Below are 16,881 nucleotides of genomic sequence, written 5' to 3'. Positions count from 1 at the left end.
AAAATTTCTCACAGAAATGGTTGTTTCTTACATCTTTCTTATTTTCTTTATGAGTACATTATAATAAGTTATGAATGAATTTTCAATGAATGATCAATTTAGAAATTCGAGTTTTGCTAGTTTAATATTCAATACCAATAATCAGCTGATCATGACAGTACCTTTGTATAAGTTCAAGAATTAAAAAATCATATCCCCCAGTAACAATGGTACACAGGCACTTAAATCATTCAATCAAATACTCAATTTCTATCTGTACGGCGTTTTTTGAACAATATTTACATTTTAACTTTCTCAAAAGTCCACAATATGTCCCGAATATTCTATAATAGAAATATAAACGATATGTTCCCAATAATAAATAATGTGTTTACCAATGCATTGATTCAACAACTTTTTGTATTGTCATCTGTTGTCAATTGACATGATAAAATGGAGGAGCGACCTCTCTAGTTATGTACAAAAAACTCACCCATTGTTTAATCACAGGTTCAACATTATTCAAAACTATGAACAATGCCAACCTGACGTATTGAAGAAGTGAACCAAAATAGTTGACCATTAGATTCACCAGATAACAGCCACAAATCAGCACCAAAAATATTCGTAAGAAATTCCATAAAATTATGAAATTCCAGAATGAAACTCGTAAATCACAGAGCGCTGCATCAAGTTTTCATGATGGCATAAAACCAAATGACAAAAAAAGACAGTTACTAAAGACAAGTCAATTTCTCATACACAACAATAAAAATTCGTACTTACAGTAAATTAAACCAATCGCAAAATTATAGAGTATTCAAATGCACAAATAGTTACCGGCCAATCATTCTTATCGTCATTCAAAGTGATCCAAAAATAAACACTCCTCATCTTGAACGAAGAAAATAACATATGCTATTTTCAAAGATGGAAGAATGCTAAAATAGGATCTTGAATGCCAATAATGCACAAATTTAAGCAAAATTCAAAATGAATTCACAAATTTCAATTGTCCCAATAATAGGAATGATGTGAAGTAACATCTTTCCAAAAGAGTCAATTAAAATGAATTCATTTTAAAAAATTTTAAATTCGTGGTTCACAATATCTGTTCTAGTCGTTGGAAGTAAAAGAATTTTTTCACCAATTCCAAAGGACGCTTTGAAACAAAGCAGATGTTCAATTGAAATCAGTTGGACATCATGTCAAAGTGTTCGAAGAATTGGTAAAAAAAATTATTTTCCTCACTTTGGAAAACATTTAATTCCACTTTTTCAGCCTTAGGTTAAAAATATAACCAAAAACAGAATCGGTGGAAAAAATAAGTTTCCCTATTTGTGGAAGTTTAATTTCACTTTTCCAGCCTTAGGTTAAAAATTTAACCCAAAACAGAATTTGTGAAAAAAACTTAGCTTAGTTGAGGAACAAACATTTGATTTCGCTTTTCATCCCAGCTTACAAATGTAAACCAAGACAAGCCTTTCCAACAAATGTAAGAATGGCAATATCGCAAGTGAATCAAAATGATTTGTTCAACATCCGCATTCATAACTTCGAAGAAAGAGGTCAAATGATAAAACTACCATTTCACAATAATACATAACCGAAAAAAAATAAAAGTCAATAAAAATCAACAGTCCAAATAAAGTATGAGAAATTGACATTTAAAATTCTAAAAAAATTTACACAAGCTGAGAAGATGGCAAAGAGAGATTTGAGACTGAAAGTTAAAAGATATTACTTTGCCATTTTCTAATAAGCAGTTCCAAGCAGGTGACATGCTGAAATTATGGCATCTTTATCAATCCTATTGAGAAAACCAAAGTAACACAAGAAGACTAACAAACTCGACTATTTCATACCTTTCATTTCAGTTATTCGGCAGAAATTTGTTTAATAGATACACTTTTTTGGCAAATGCAACCCCTCAAATTCAAAAAATAGACGAACTTCTCTATCTTTCATTCCTTCAAGAAAAAATTAGATAAAATCCGTTAGAATCGAAAAAAAAAACTCCTTCAAAAATGCAAAAACATAAAGCTAGCTTTTTTCTATGTATGAATCCCTTCAGACTATCAATTATGCATGGTAAAAGCAGACTGCATGTCACCTACTTGAAGGAAGTGGAAAGTAGTCAGTTAGTGCCACACAAAAACTGGGTGATCCTTGATTTTTGTGTGCCACCACTGGCAACTATCAAAGGTTAATGTTTACTCACGGTGTGTCATCCAGCACCATTTTTTTCTTCGACATTCCGGATGGACCAGGTTGGTCTTCCACAGAGGTAGTAGATGGGTTCTCCTGATAGTTGCTATCTTCATCTTCCTCCTCTTTATCACTATCATCCGACTCAGTCTTAAAAAAAAAGAAACACATGATACTTGCCAAAAACTACTAAAAGTTTAAATCAATACATGACTTTAAAAGATACACCCTGTTGAATTCTAATAAAATGTTCATTGGTTGATCCTATAGATGGTATCCAAAAATTTAATTTCACCCAAGCGTATAACTGCAGTTATATTAAACAAATAAGAGCAGCAAAAATTCGGGTGGAAAAACCTGTTGTAACAAGTTGAAAGGGAAATAGAATACCCAAATAAAGAGAACACTCACTTTGGCATAATTATCAGCTGCAAGTTCCGCATCATCTTCATCTTCAGATCCCATATGCTGTAAAGCTTTTACAGCTGAAGCCCTTCTTGGCCTTTTAGCAGCAGGTTCTTCAGATTCTGATGTATTGAGGGAATCATTTGGAGCAGAGGAGGTGTAAGGCAACTGTTGTTGTTGCAAAATGTAAGTCTGAGCCTCTGAAGTCATATCAATGGGATCCACTGTATCTTCAAGTTCTTTTTTTACTTCTGTGGTTTCCATCTTCCTGCTTTGATCTGCTTGCTGTTTTGATGTTTTGTTTTTATCTACCCACTGTAGTAGTTGTTTCTCAGCATTAGCAGATTCACTCCAGAACTGGTAAAAGGAATCCAATTTGGTTGAGCAAGTGTCGCATATTTTTTTTGGTAGACTGTCATCTTTGTGGATCTGCAACCGAGAAATTCATCTCAAGAAGCTGTTTAAGGTGCGGCTTTCCCATTGAGAAAGAACCCAGAAAATTTTTAACCTCTATTATTGAATTAAAAATGACAAGTGTAGAAGGAAAATAATTTCAGCAATTTATTTAAAAGATGGCTGCCGCTTTATTATCAAGCTCCGAATTACATATAAATCGACCTTGAATCGTTTCTTCCAATGAACACATTAATCTAGAATATTTATAAGAGTCATCAAGCGTCAAAGAATTCTCTGCTTAGCAAATACCGAGAAAATAGGTATAGAAATATCATAGGCACCCACAATCGATTTTATACCCTCAGAAATCGGTACCGTTTGACAATATTTAAATGAACTTTGCCGGTATTTCAGTAACTGGATGAAATCCAACGATATACAATTTAATTCTTAACAGAAAACTAGTTGGGCGTATATCCTGACGAAACAATAAATCAATATTAACAAGTACTTTTGATAAATACCCATCTGGAATTGCAGTTGGTATCTGAAAAACTTTAATCCCGTAAATGTTTATAAATATGTCAAAAATCAACTGTCGATTGTCGAATCTCAAATGTAAAAAAGCAAGAAACGTAAATAAAAAATGGCGAATGACGCTTACTTACCGAAACTGGCAAACAGGAAGATATTTTGAGGGATATACTTCTCAAGTCGTCGGACTCTTCGAATATTGGGTGATTGACTTTATCCTCCACTAAGCACAGTCTACATAATTGTAAAATATCACTAGAATTGATCATTTTACTCTTTCCATCCAGCTGAAATTGAAGAGTCCCCGCAAATCGTACACTCAGTACAACACAAAATGAGGCGGAAATCGATGCTGACGTACGAGCTGAACGAGGTCGCTGGTGGCAACTTCTCGAACTAGATCTGCGTCCACGTCGTTCAAAGAAGTACAAACAATGTTCTATCTCCTTCTGTTGAGTTCTTCGAGTGAAACGAATAGAGAATTTCCAGTTGTAGACAAAAGAAAAGAATCGTTTCATCAGCGGAATCTTTCTTTCTAAACGCATAAGTGGGAAAGAGATAAAAAATATCTGCGCCTAACGGAAATGACGTTATGTTGAGTCTACTCGGTTGCACTTTATACACGGGCAAGAAGAAAATATGGAGGACTACGACTAATACAATAAAATCGAAAATAATATGAATACATTGGATACGAGTAAAAAAAATTTTAACTTATTATTTGTAACTCGCAAAAAACTTCGGTATACCCAATTCAGACTACTTCTTCAATATTTGAGTCAAATGAAACAATTTTTAGAATATATATATAAAACCATATATATACGTATAACCAATGTGTTTATGTTTATGTATTACCTAGTATATAGGTACACCTTATAATTCCTTCTTGTTTTGCTTTACATCCAATTATTTTTTTCAATTTTATCGGAAAAATTAAATTTTTCGTGCTTAAAAATATACTTACCTAATATACCTTTTATTATTTTCCATTTTATTTTTCTTCCAATTTGTTCTTTCATTAGCATCTAAAAAAATTTTCTTCGTATATGAAAATATACGAAATTTTTTATTTATGTATTATTTGATTTCGACTGTGGCTCAAATAATTATTATTCTTTAAATTTGTAAGGAACCGTACTTATATTATTTCGTAGTTTAGTCTTAGTCTCATTGACATATGTCAATGAAAAAAGGGACAAATATTTGTCCCTTTTTTCAAGTTTCTTCAAAAGTGGATGACAAATTGTCTTTTCCTCATCAAGTTTCAATTTTTTTATACAAATTAAAAGTAGTAGGCTTACATCAGCTCTTGTCTTGTTAATCTTTGCTTATTACTCTTTGATTGAACGTGGCGTGGCGCCTAGCTACAAATGTGGAGGTACTCTATCCCAAGGACTATCTTTCAAATTTGATAAAATTGGTATGGAAAAACATATATTCAAGTAGATATATACTTTCTATATCTACTCTTATTGATTCAATGATAAAACTAACTTTAACGTTTCCTATTTTTACGAGAAATTGCTTGGAATTTTTTCTGACAAATTATATTATTCTCACTGAAGGGATTGACGAAACTGTGATGTTTACATATTTTTACTCTGCTAACAATGTAGTGGCAAAGATTATAGAGTTAGACTATAATCTTTGTGTAGTGGTACAAGCTAAATGCCACATTAGCACACGAAATATCGACCTTCAAAATTCCATAGCCTACTTGACCAAGAGTTTTATTTGAAACGTTAAAATGAATTTGGACATTTGAAGTTTTTGTATTAAGTTAGGTTGCCGATAGAGGGTCCATGAGAAACATTCTGTATTTGAACCGAAACGTCAAATGTCAAAATTTCATAGCCTACCAAACGAATTTTGTCGAATGCAGAGACGAAACTCAAAAAACTTCTGTGTTCTTATTCGGTTTTTGATCGTTCATAACTTTTTGATGATTCTAATTAGAATTGCGTACAGAAGTGCAGGAATAAAATTGTACAAATACTGGGTTTTATATTTTTTTCGACTTCAGTCTTCAGTGATTAGGTTATGGGGGTGCAATAAAGCAATATGAAAAAATTCATTCTCAAATTGCAAAAAATAAACAATATTATGAAATTCCACTTTATTTAACATTAAAGTTCATGTCAAGAGACAATCACCAGTTTTAAGAATAAAATAAATTTACACTAATTACAACAGATATGATACAACCTTTAAAATATTAATAGATATTTTTAGTAACTAAATTTTCATATGAAAATTGTTGCACAAAATCAAGTTCAAAAACATTCAGATTAAAATTGAAAATGTAACCAACAAGAATTTGAAGAAAAAAAAAGTAATTATTTGATTTTTTTTCGTCGTGTTTTAATCCTAATCAATTATGGTCTTGACTTCATACAACGATATTGAGCGACTAGTCAAATCACCAAAATAAAACAAATCGACATAAATCCATTTTTCTCAATAAAAAATGATAATCTAAATTCGAATTAATACTTCAATCATCTATATTCAGTCTGTCTACAGTATACACAATCGAAATGATGTTTAAAAATATAATTTGGTCGAAATGGAATACATTGAGCTTACAGTTTCGTTAACTTTGAAAAATTTCGATATTGATTCAATCTCTAGGAATTATTGAAAACGAGTGTCTTAGGAAGATGCGATACAGATATTTGGCCTAGCGACAACTCATTTTCATACAAAACATGAGCAGAATGGATAGATATATTCCAGTACAAGATAATTTTCCATTGTGTTGAGAAAGCTCAGCTTGATTCGTTTTATACATTTCATTCGAGTAAATGTTGCAAGGAGTTTCAGAACATTTTAACACCCCGTAACGTAAATTGATTGGAATGATATCGACAATCTTAAAACTATCCCTTTATACATTTATAAATACAAGAAATACTAGGAAAAGAGAGATAAAATATATGTGTAAAATACTCTATATATACAAAATAAGAAGATCAAATATATATATTAAAAGCTTTATGAACTAAATATAAATAAAATTTACTTATAAACATGTCTGAGAAAGATGTATAAAGATTTTAATATTCAGGTACAAAAAAATAGAGACAAACAAGAATAAATGATGCCAGGGTCGACTCAAAAATAAATATCTTGATTTACATGTAGGTAGATATATTATCTAGTGGTGTTCTATACATAATACAAAGGGAATCAACAGATGAAATTTGGAAAACACATTTTGAACACCTCTTTCCATTCATTCGAATCCAACCTGGCAACTTGAAGATCATAATGAGAATCGTTGAATACTTTCAATGTTTGTTCCAGTACCCCTAAGTTGCACGAATTGTACATACAGAAATTATTGTAAAAAAAAGTCGAAGAAACGAGTATTGAAAATAATGCGTATATTCTTTTCGAGTGTATTTTTCGAAATCACTGGATTTGTTACGTTCAAACGGCCGATACCTGAGTCTCTTCGTCATCTGTATTGGAAATAAACATAGTTCATTAAAAATTTCATCGGGAATTTAGATCTGGGTATTTCAGAATCAGAAGGATGGCGGGTGCTTTTTTGTTCATGCAGGATCTGGGAGAATCCTTTCTGGGAATCAGCATGCACGTGTTCATGTAGTCCAATCATGCTCAGTCCGATATACGCTGTGCGATGATTTTTTCAAGAAAATTTCAAACTATGTTTCTATATTTCTTTGTGATCTGTGAAGTGTAGTCCTCAGAAAATGTATAGGGTGCCCAAAATTTCTTTGTTTTGGATATCAGTAACACTCTCCCAGAGCTCGAGAATTAGCTACGTCGACGTAGCAGGGACCAGCAAACAGGTGAGTACTTACTTTCATAAAGGTATGTGGAAGTCGTTTCTCGGCAAAAAACTGTCTATATCACTCTCCTATTAGAAGTAGAATATTATTTCAGTGAAATTATCACATTTGATAAATAATCTATCAAGATGCATCATTTTGCCCAACCTATTTTACTCTTGTAACGTTCAATTCATATAAGGTTTTCAACTAAAATCAAGATGAAAAGAAAAATTGATCTCGCTCTATGAACTCATAAAAAAATAGAAAATTTGCTAGTATGAAAATATTTTTCATAGAATATTGTATGAAATATTATAATTTCACTAAAATGAGTATCTGGCTTAGATAGGTTAGTGATATATCGGTAAATATGTAAATATAATATAATTTTTTGGAAAGCTAGTTTTATTTCGATAATATGTTGTCAATTAAGAATATCAAAGATATATTTTGAAAAGTACAAAATATCAGAATTTTTTCATATCTCAAAAACATATGTCCGAGTAACAGCCAAAATCAAGCAATTTGGGACACCCTGTACATCCCTTACGGTTTCTCTGGAAATTGACTTTTTAGCACAGCGTATATTTGTATCGTCAAATTCAGTAAGGCGTTCAGGATCGTAGCAAAGCAACATCGAACATTTTCGAAGTATTATGTACAAATTTTACAAAAAAAAAATGCTCGGAAAGAATCCTTCTGTATGTACGACAATGAGGGAAGGCATGCAATGACGGAAAACATGTACATTCTCTGGTAGTATTGTTAGGTATGTACGTTCGAGCAGTCGTTAGTTGTTATCTGTCACAATAGAACGTCAAATGTCATACCGGTCAAACCATTATTATGACGGTGTCCTTGTCAATGTCATAGATGTCGTTATCGTAGTCTCCTGATCGGAAAAACAGCAGAAAATCAATATTTCTTACATGGTTGATATGGACAGTATCGAAATAGGTGACGATCGATCTTTGACAGTTTCAAAAGACAACATGGCGGATTTCTCGAAGTTGAAAGCGTTTTCAGACAGAAAAAATTGATTTACCATCAAAAAGCGACCGCCACCAAGAGATCGATCAAGGAAAAAACGTATCCATCGTCGGCTTTCACGAGCGAGGAAGATACGAAAAAAAGACTAAATAATACTCGAGATAGGGAAGTGTATCAAATCAAACTACAAAAATCTGTTTTACAAGTGAGTCCATGCTCAGGATGCCAATTGACGATACATACCCTGATCAGTGTCAGGATCGGTATGATAGTGATAGCTCTGCGTGACGCCTTCGTGGGAATGGGCCCGCCCTAGCCTCTGTAACCGGGCCATTTGAGCGGCCACACTATAGGCCGGTGGGCCATGCCTGCGTCCTCCTGGACCTGGGTGAAAATTTTCTTTTCGTCAAATTTCAACAGTTTTCATTTCATCCGATCATTCGAGTGCAAAGAGATAGTCAGCGTGTCTCATTTGGAAGAATTGATATATGTTTAGGAGGTGCAAGATATCCCAGCAGAAAGTTCATATTTGATGCCCCATTGCCCACATCCGAGTGACGTATGTCAATCGAAGCCACGGTTTTTAGAATATAGTCAACTATGAAGGTTTTGTGTAATTTATAAGCGAGATTAAAAAACGCCGCTTTATTTTGCTGACATGTGAGTACGCAATGAGTATTTTTCGTCCGCAGACACTTTTCGTCCGCTGTCGTCTCTATGATAAGGAACCCTACGAGAGCGGCAATTGAGTCATCCTCGATTCAATGAAAAAATAAATAGAGATATGGATATCAGTACCTAACACTACTCCAGAGCTGAGGGAATTGGCAACTACGGCGACGTAGTCGAGGACAGCAAACAGGTGAATACTCACTCACCAGCATGAAGAGGTAGACGAAAAAAATGTAATAAACTGTCTATTGTCTCGCCTGCTTGCTTGTCTATCAATTTGCAGGATCTACTATAACAGTTGTTCGTTCTTGGTACATAAAAAACTATAGAAGAATTAATTTCCCTCGATAAAATACATTAACACGGTTTTAGCGGTACAAAAGAAACAAATGACACGCTTCTATGCGAAATTTTTCATAAACTTTTCTAGAACAGATGATCTATATTGGCCTCCGAAATTATTCTGAAAGTTGCTCTCAAAATGTGCATTCGGTGATAAATATACGTTCCCTGTTTCAATCATAAGGCTTTCGAATATGGACTTTCTCTGGGACACACATTACTCATCCTAATTTCGCCCTTTAACCATTGTTCAAGAGTACGTTCCACAATACAGCTTGACTCAAAAACCTATTAAAAATCGATAACAGCTAATTATCACGTCACACATAAAACTATTCGAAAAACCATTAACTAAGAAAAATAGTATATTATCCAACAAGTTATGATCAAGTTTGCATCGATGGTTGATAAATAAGTGTCATCATTATTCACAGAATCCATAACATCTAAGCTATAATTTAATGAAAAACAAATTGTAAAATTTATCTAGTGTCTCATTAGCCAACTGCGGTTCAATTTGAATATCTACCGATATCCTTCAGTAAAACCTACGAACGCTTATGATTTTTAGGAATGAACAAACTGTTATCGATTTAATAAGGTTTTTCGATGAAACAAACTGTAAAATTCCTGATCGTACTCGAATATTCAAAATAATAATGAAATTTTCACAAATTTATGACAATAAATAGAATAACAAAAAAAAAACAATAAAAAGAATAAAAGGGGTCAAAAATTTCGACAAACACAAACACAAAAGAAATTAAACTGAATCCATAAAAAATTCCTCTTTATTTCAACAATAAAATTGATTCGTAATAAAAATATTTATATACAAACATTCACACAAAATTTTTCGAAAAAATTCTCTTCTGGGTTTCTTCCAAACAAGGACACTTCTAGTGCATATTCCGATTTAATTTGAAACGTCTTATAATGCTCTTATTGTTCCGCCTAAGAGTGTTTTGGCCTTGATCTAATCCGTCTGAAAGGGTTTTGCGGAAAAAGAGAGTGCATAAGATTTGGAAAAAAAGTGTGTATTAGAAAAAGTCTAAAAAATGAGGTTTGTGGAGTGACTGTGTAAACTCGTCTCCTCAAAGCAGGCATGAAAGCTTTTTCCATAAGGAAATCTTTCCATTGGATACAAAACGACAACTACATGCTACGGTTTCATAAAATCATTTCGGAACAAAACCAAACATGCTATGATTGAGATAACTCGAAGGACAATCTCTTCTAATGAACGGTTCCGATTTTATATTTCACCAACTAACCATATGTACAACAATTTTAAAAAAAAATTTTTTACCCTGAATCTGTATACTACGAAGACCTAGAATGGTCACATAAAAATATATGTTTCCAAATGCATAATTCCGATTGGCAAGTCGCAATTCTGAGATACATGTCAGAATTCTGAGATAAAAAGTCAGAATTCTGAGATACATGTCAGACTTTTGAGATAAAAGTCAGAATTCTGAGTTGTCAGTCAGAATTTGAGTTTCAAGTCGAAATTCTGAGATAAAAGTCAGAATTCTGAGTTGCAAGTCGGATTTCTGAGATATAAGTCAAAATTCTGAGTTGCAATTCGGTTGGTTTTGTTGGTTACATGAAAATTTTGACTGAAAGTGAAAGCTCATCAACACCCTGTATAATTTCATGTTATATTTCAGTGCATAAACATAAAAACGGAACGTCCACACGAAAATAGTCGATGTGAAAACGGTGACGAGGAAAAAATTGAAGTAGTCTACCAAACACGCGTCAACTGTCAAAAGTCTACCGCGTGTCAAGCTAAAGCTAGTAGAAAAAACTTCGTACATACCTATAGGGGGTCGAGGCGGGCTGGGACATCTCTGATAGGGGTGTACTAGCCCATCCCCCGTACTACAATGACTGGTTGTGCTGTGACCCGAGTCAGAAGAAGTAACAGAACCTGTGTAAACATGCCACCATTCAAATAAACGTGCTCCAAGGGACTGCTAGATGCAACGCGGCATGCAGTTCACAGGCTGACGTTTGGTCTCTGAAGAAGTCTTAAGGATAGGCTCGAAAAAACACGAGAACCGACCTCTGTTATCATTCAGTGTAGGAACCCGCCGTATGATTTTTTGAGAGAAGAAATGACGTCTTTCAGACCAATTGCTCCATTAGAAACTGCTGAATATTTTTTCAACGGTTAGACCTAAATACGAGGAGTACCGTGGATCAATGGAGTGTAGAAGGGGGAGTTAACTAAGCCGGCACTTGAAGGTCTGCATGTCAAAGCTTTAAGGGAAGATTTTACATGCACTAGTTCTTCACCTCCTACATTCATCTAAAACGTTTTCCGAAAAAAAAAATGGTTTTTCTAGATATATGTTGTGGACCAAGCTGAATTTCGGCAGGATTATGCGAATCCACGATGGCAACGGTTTTTGAGTTATTCTAATTTAAAAAAATGTTGTAGACACGCTATAGTTCCCAATTTCGAAACTATAGATGTGAAATTCAGCACGTTGATGATTTTAGCCATAATCGAACCAGCCGTTTTCGCGTTTTTCGAAATTTACCGGAAATTCGGGTCCCTTTTTATTGAAGACTAGACATTTCTTCAGTAGATTCCTTTATTTCAGATGACGCTCAAAAAGTTAGATATATTTTATACAATATAACCATATGGTGGCGCCATCAGGAGTCAATTTTTTTAACTACAGTTAGTATTTATTTATTACATCGAGAAGCTGGAAAGATTTTTGACGTTTAGATGAGGGAAACCTATTTTTAAACTTGTTGGCATTGGTGGTCATGCGCACCCTCAACTGAATGATATCAAACGGTTCTGTTTATAACAAAAATAAACTTATCACTCAAATAAAGAGACAAACTTCAGCGAACTAGCCAGCCCTAAGAATTCAACGAAAAAAATACACATGCAAAAATGATATAAAATATACTACATAATATATGAGAATCATAATAAATGCTGAATATCAAATGAATAAACTCCTCGATTAAAAAAAACTCGAGTGCTGAAAAGAAGCGAGAAGTGCACCAGAACTGAAGAATTATTTACAGCAGTGAATTCGGAATAGAAAAGGTGCACCGATGCCTTCGTTGAAGAAAAGCGGAAAACTCACCTGAGTTCGCTGTTTTTCTTAGCGGCATATTACTGAGAGATGTGACGCTACTGCTTTCGGCCGACAGCGCGACCGAAGGCAGGGGTGTCGGTGTGTCCGAGTGCGACCTTTCGTGCATCGCCCTACCGCCAATACCCGAGCTGCTGGTCGAGCTGTGTGAGCCGTAACTTGAGTAACTTCCTAAAAAGCGACAATTTTTTTTCGGTCAGGATAATTTCTGGATAAATTTGTGTCTTGATGGCGCACGGGTATAGAACGGTAATGATAACTGATGAAAAAAATAATTAAATCTTTGAATCGGACTATTTTCAACCCCAAATCCCTCTGATAGAAAGAAGCAAATTGGTTTAAGAAGGGTAGATATCCTTTGACCTGGGGTATATCCATGGTTATAGTACAGGGCGAGAACAGGTGCATATAGGGTGTTTTTAAAGGTGGTATTTTTTTAACAGAAGGTATAAAAATTACCAATACGAAACTTTCAAAAGTTATTGATAGAATAGATTCTAAATACTACCCTACATCGTTTATGTCTTGAATCATTGGAAGCCACGAGAAACATCTCCTGAGACAGTAGTATAAAAAAATTGGGAATGGGTTCAAAAATTCCCTCAATGAAATTACTCACAATTTTTTTTTCGAAGTCGTCCGTACAGTTTTACGTGAAGTAAAAATGGGGTTAAAGTATGGTGGAGTAGAGTAGAGTAGAGAAGTGTAGGGCAGGAAAAGCAGAGAAGAGTACATTAGTGTAGGGTAGATAGGGGTAGCGTAGGGTAGAACAGGACAGGGAAGGTATATCAGAAAATAGTAGAGTAAAGATTAGATGGAGTGGAGTAGAGTATTGTAGAGAAGTGTTGAGTAGAGTGGGGTAGATTCCTGCAGAGCAGGTGAGAGTGAAGTGAATTGGAGTATAGTTAAGTAGATTGGAGTGCGGTAGAGTAGTGCAGGGTTGGACATTTCAGAGAACAGTAGATTGAAAAGTAGGGAAGAGTACAGTATGTAGAGTGGCGCAGGGAATGGCAAGTAGGAGAATGAGAATAGTAGATCAAAATAGAGCAGAGTAGGGTAGGGTTGTGTCGGCTAGAGATGGAGAGTGTCGGGTGGAGTGGGGTACAGTAGTGTAGTGCAGGAAAGAGCACAGTAGAGTAGGGTGGAGAAGAGTAAAGTGATGGAGGGCAGAGAAGAGTAGAGTTAAGTGGAGTAGAGTAGGGAAAAGTGGATAGAAGTAAGGTTGAGAACAGTAGATTGAAAAGTAGAGAAGAGTAAAGTATGTAAAGTGGCGCAGGGCATGGCAAGTAGGAGAATAATAGATCAAAATAGAGCAGAGTAGGGTAGGTTTGTGTAGGCTAGAGATGGATAGGGTAGGGTGGAGTGGGGTACAGTAGTGTAGAGCAGTGAAGAGCACAGTAGAGTAGGGTGGAGAAGAGTAGAGTAATGCAGGCAGAGAAGAGTAGAGTTAAGTGGAGTAGAGTAGGGAAAAGTGGATAGGAGTAAGGTTGAGAACAGTAGATTGAAAAGTAGAGATGAGTATAGTATGTAAAATGGCGCAGGGCATGGCAAGTAGGAGAATAATAGATCAAAATAGAGCAGAGTAGGGTAGGTTTGTGTAGGCTGGAGATGGATAGGGTAGGGTGGAGTCGGGTACAGTAGTGTAGTGCAGTGAAGAGCACAGTAGAGTAGGGTGGAGAAGAGTAGAGTAATGCAGGCAGAGAAGAGTAGAGTTAAGTGGAGTAGAGTAGGGAAAAGTGGATAGGAGTAAGGTTGAGAACAGTAGATTAAAAAGTAGAGAAGACGACAGTATATAGAGTGGCGCAAGGCATGGCAAGTAGGAGAATAGTAGATCAAAATAGAGCAGAGTAGGGTAGGTTTGTGTAGGCTAGAGATGGATAGGGTAGGGTGGAGTGGGGTACAGTAGTGTAGTGCAGTGAAGAGCACAGTAGAGTAGGGTGGAGAAGAGTAGAGTAATGCAGGGCAGAGAAGAGTAAAGTGGAGTAGAGTAGGGAAAAGTAGATAGGAGTAAAGTTGAGAACAGTAGATGAAAAAGTAGAGAAGAGTACAGCACATAGAGTGGCGCAGGGCATGGCAAGTAGGAGAATAGTAGATCGAAATAGAGCAGAGTAGGGTAGGTTTGTGTAGGCTAGAGATGGATAGGGTAGGGTGGAGTGGGGTACAGTAGTGTAGTGTAGGGATGAGCACGACAGAGTAGGGTGGAGAAGAGTAGAGTAATGCAGGGCAGAGAAGAGTAGAGTTGAGTAGAGTAGAGAAAAGTGGATTAGAGTAGGGTTGAGTGGGGGTAGAGAAGTGCAGGGCAGAGTAGAATAGAATAGGATATGGTAGAGCGGAGTCGGGGGGTGAAGGAGAGTGGAGTGAAGAAAAAGTCGTCCTGCGAAGTCACACGTAAGTCCTACCTTCTGTCCAAAAAAATACCCCTTTTATGCAGGCCACTTTTTATGTCGTACCACCATTAGCATCTCCAAAACGTTAAAAAAGAACGAAACGTCGTATTAAATATCCGAGCAAGTTTTTTTCCGTATATTTAGAAACAGTTTATGATAGTTCCAATTTTGAAACTTCGTTTCATCTTTTTAATTCAACCAATTTTGTATCATTCGCCGTTTTCAAATGCCAATAGTGATGCAACATGAAAAATACCTACATAATTCTTGTTATATTTTATGTTTTATTTGATGAGTGTAACTGTCTTTGAAAATTGTCAGGATCATTGTGCATATTGACAAGTAGAATACTTTGAATATAAGATTCTAGTACCGGTAAGTGAAAAAATGAAGTTAAACTTTGAAGTTAATCGTGGTACTCTCAACTAACCGAAAATTCATCAAAATTCCTTGTTTATTTCCAACTTCCAAACGAAAAAACCCGCAGATTAGAATCCTTCAATCAACCCACTAAACAAACATTGCTACCGCCCCCCAACTAGAGTTCATAAAATTTACCTGTCGCACTAGGAGCTCTCCTCACAGCAGGACTCGCTTGGGCGGGATTGATCCCCGCCAAAACCTGCGAAGGCTGATATGGTCTCTTCTTATTTACATCGGATAACGACAACAACTTTCGGACCGTCTGCGGGGATGCAGCTCCTGCGAATCATCCATATAAAACAATGTAGACGGTTCCTTTCTATATTTTTCGTTAAACTCACCGAATTTCGCCGAAGGTTTCCTCTCGTCACTGGCGCTGCTCGTGCTGCTTGTGGTAGATGGCGCTGGCGACGCGTGCCGCCTAGGTCTCTGGCTTCCCTGGTTGGACGCTGTGCCGGAGGCCATGCCCTCGCATTCGACCGACATCTCGCGGAGTCTGTCTTCGTCCGTTATGACCTTCAGATTGTTGAGGTAGGCCTTCACCCGCCTCACCATCTGAGATTCCTCGAACATCTTCTTGGGATTCGGGGCGGCGGTGGACTTCTTCCGTCTCTTCACCGTCTGTTGACCTGCAAGTTAAAGTGGCATGCTCAGATTCGTCCACGTTACGATCCTGATCTAGCTTGAAACTCGAGGATAGTCTATTCATTTCATCAAGGCAGGGTAACCTCTTGTTTAAATCAATGAACCGCATAACCCTCCAAATATTTGCCTTGAAAGCATAATAAAATGAAATTCATGAATATCGAGGTCAAAAACAGTATTGTTCGCTCTTTGGGTCGATGAAAATACCCATTATGGAGAGTAGAGAGAAGGAGAACGATCGCTGCTTTGAGACCACAGATTATTTGTCCCCTAAAATATGTACCAATAGGTAGTTCAAATTTTTGCCAATAGGCGCGCTGGCGATCACAGGATGGCGAAATTTCGGTTTAAACTAGTTGAAGTTGGCTGAGTGAACTGTCTTCCTGGTGACAGATGATTAAAATAGTATTATTTTCGATTTTTGATAAGAGGACAACGTATGACCATGGTGAAATGTTGAAGCGTGCGCTAGTGTAAGGGTGGTTTGGCATCGGAAAGAAAAGGGGAAGAGATGAAATTTCAGAGTGCATTTTTGAGGGAAAATTGGAGAAAACCTTACCTCAAGAATCGACTCGAAATAAACTTTTGTGTCAAGACCACTTTTGCGATGAAGTAATCATAAAAGATGATGGATTCATTATAAACGAAATCGAAATTGTCATCCCTCGTGAGAAGTGGACTCTTCTGAATAAGAATATCTAACCAATAAAACTACATGGTGCAGAAGTGGATATTCTTGAAGAATTTTGTTGGCATAACATAATATATGATTTATAACGGTTCTCAGCTGAGTATTGGAAACAGAATCTACTCTAATAAGTTGCAAATCTGAGATTGCTACCTTTTGTTGTCTTGATATGTTCTACTCCTCACTGCGAATGTATATAATTTTGAAGATTACATTAAACCAACTAACATGTCCTGTTTTCAATAAACAACGAAACATATGTAAGTATAATTTTTTTGATC

General features: G+C 35.8%; 2 protein-coding genes across 23 annotated transcripts in view; both read right to left on the bottom strand.

Moving 5' to 3' along the window:
• Nucleotides 1-3,952, bottom strand: part of LOC123322962 (zinc finger protein OZF-like) — a 38,324-nt gene extending 34,372 nt beyond the window's left edge. For 2 of the 14 annotated variants that reach the window (XM_044911071.1, XM_044911069.1), the window contains exons 1-3: nt 3,657-3,930; nt 2,599-3,021; nt 2,201-2,337 (exon numbers count right to left, since the gene is read on the bottom strand). In XM_044911071.1, coding sequence (XP_044767006.1) covers nt 2,201-2,337; nt 2,599-3,021; nt 3,657-3,791 — 695 coding nt within the window. In that variant the 5' untranslated portion in view covers nt 3,792-3,930. Of the gene's footprint in view, nt 1-2,200; nt 2,338-2,598; nt 3,022-3,656 lie in introns of all 14 variants that reach the window. The other 12 variants (XM_044911081.1, XM_044911077.1, XM_044911070.1 and 9 more) reach the window with 11 other exon arrangements.
• Nucleotides 3,953-5,626: 1,674 nt separating this feature from the next.
• LOC123322864 (rap guanine nucleotide exchange factor 2-like) overlaps nt 5,627-16,881 on the bottom strand; it is a 61,211-nt gene continuing 49,956 nt past the window's right edge. For 4 of the 9 annotated variants that reach the window (XM_044910918.1, XM_044910917.1, XM_044910920.1 and 1 more), the window contains 6 exons: nt 15,609-15,896; nt 15,403-15,546; nt 12,449-12,628; nt 11,155-11,265; nt 8,559-8,699; nt 5,627-8,217 (listed from right to left, as the gene is read on the bottom strand). In XM_044910918.1, the coding sequence (XP_044766853.1) occupies nt 8,159-8,217; nt 8,559-8,699; nt 11,155-11,265; nt 12,449-12,628; nt 15,403-15,546; nt 15,609-15,896 (923 nt within the window). In that variant the 3' untranslated portion in view covers nt 5,627-8,158. Of the gene's footprint in view, nt 8,218-8,558; nt 8,700-10,102; nt 10,315-11,154; nt 11,266-12,448; nt 12,629-15,402; nt 15,547-15,608; nt 15,897-16,881 lie in introns of those variants that run through there. The other 5 variants (XM_044910919.1, XM_044910921.1, XM_044910924.1 and 2 more) reach the window with 5 other exon arrangements.

The sequence above is a fragment of the Coccinella septempunctata genome, chromosome 1, assembly GCF_907165205.1.
Source record: "Coccinella septempunctata chromosome 1, icCocSept1.1, whole genome shotgun sequence".
NCBI lineage: Eukaryota > Metazoa > Arthropoda > Insecta > Coleoptera > Coccinellidae > Coccinella > Coccinella septempunctata.
The sequence above is the reverse complement of the archived record's forward strand: the minus strand, read 5'-3'. Positions and strand labels throughout refer to the sequence as shown.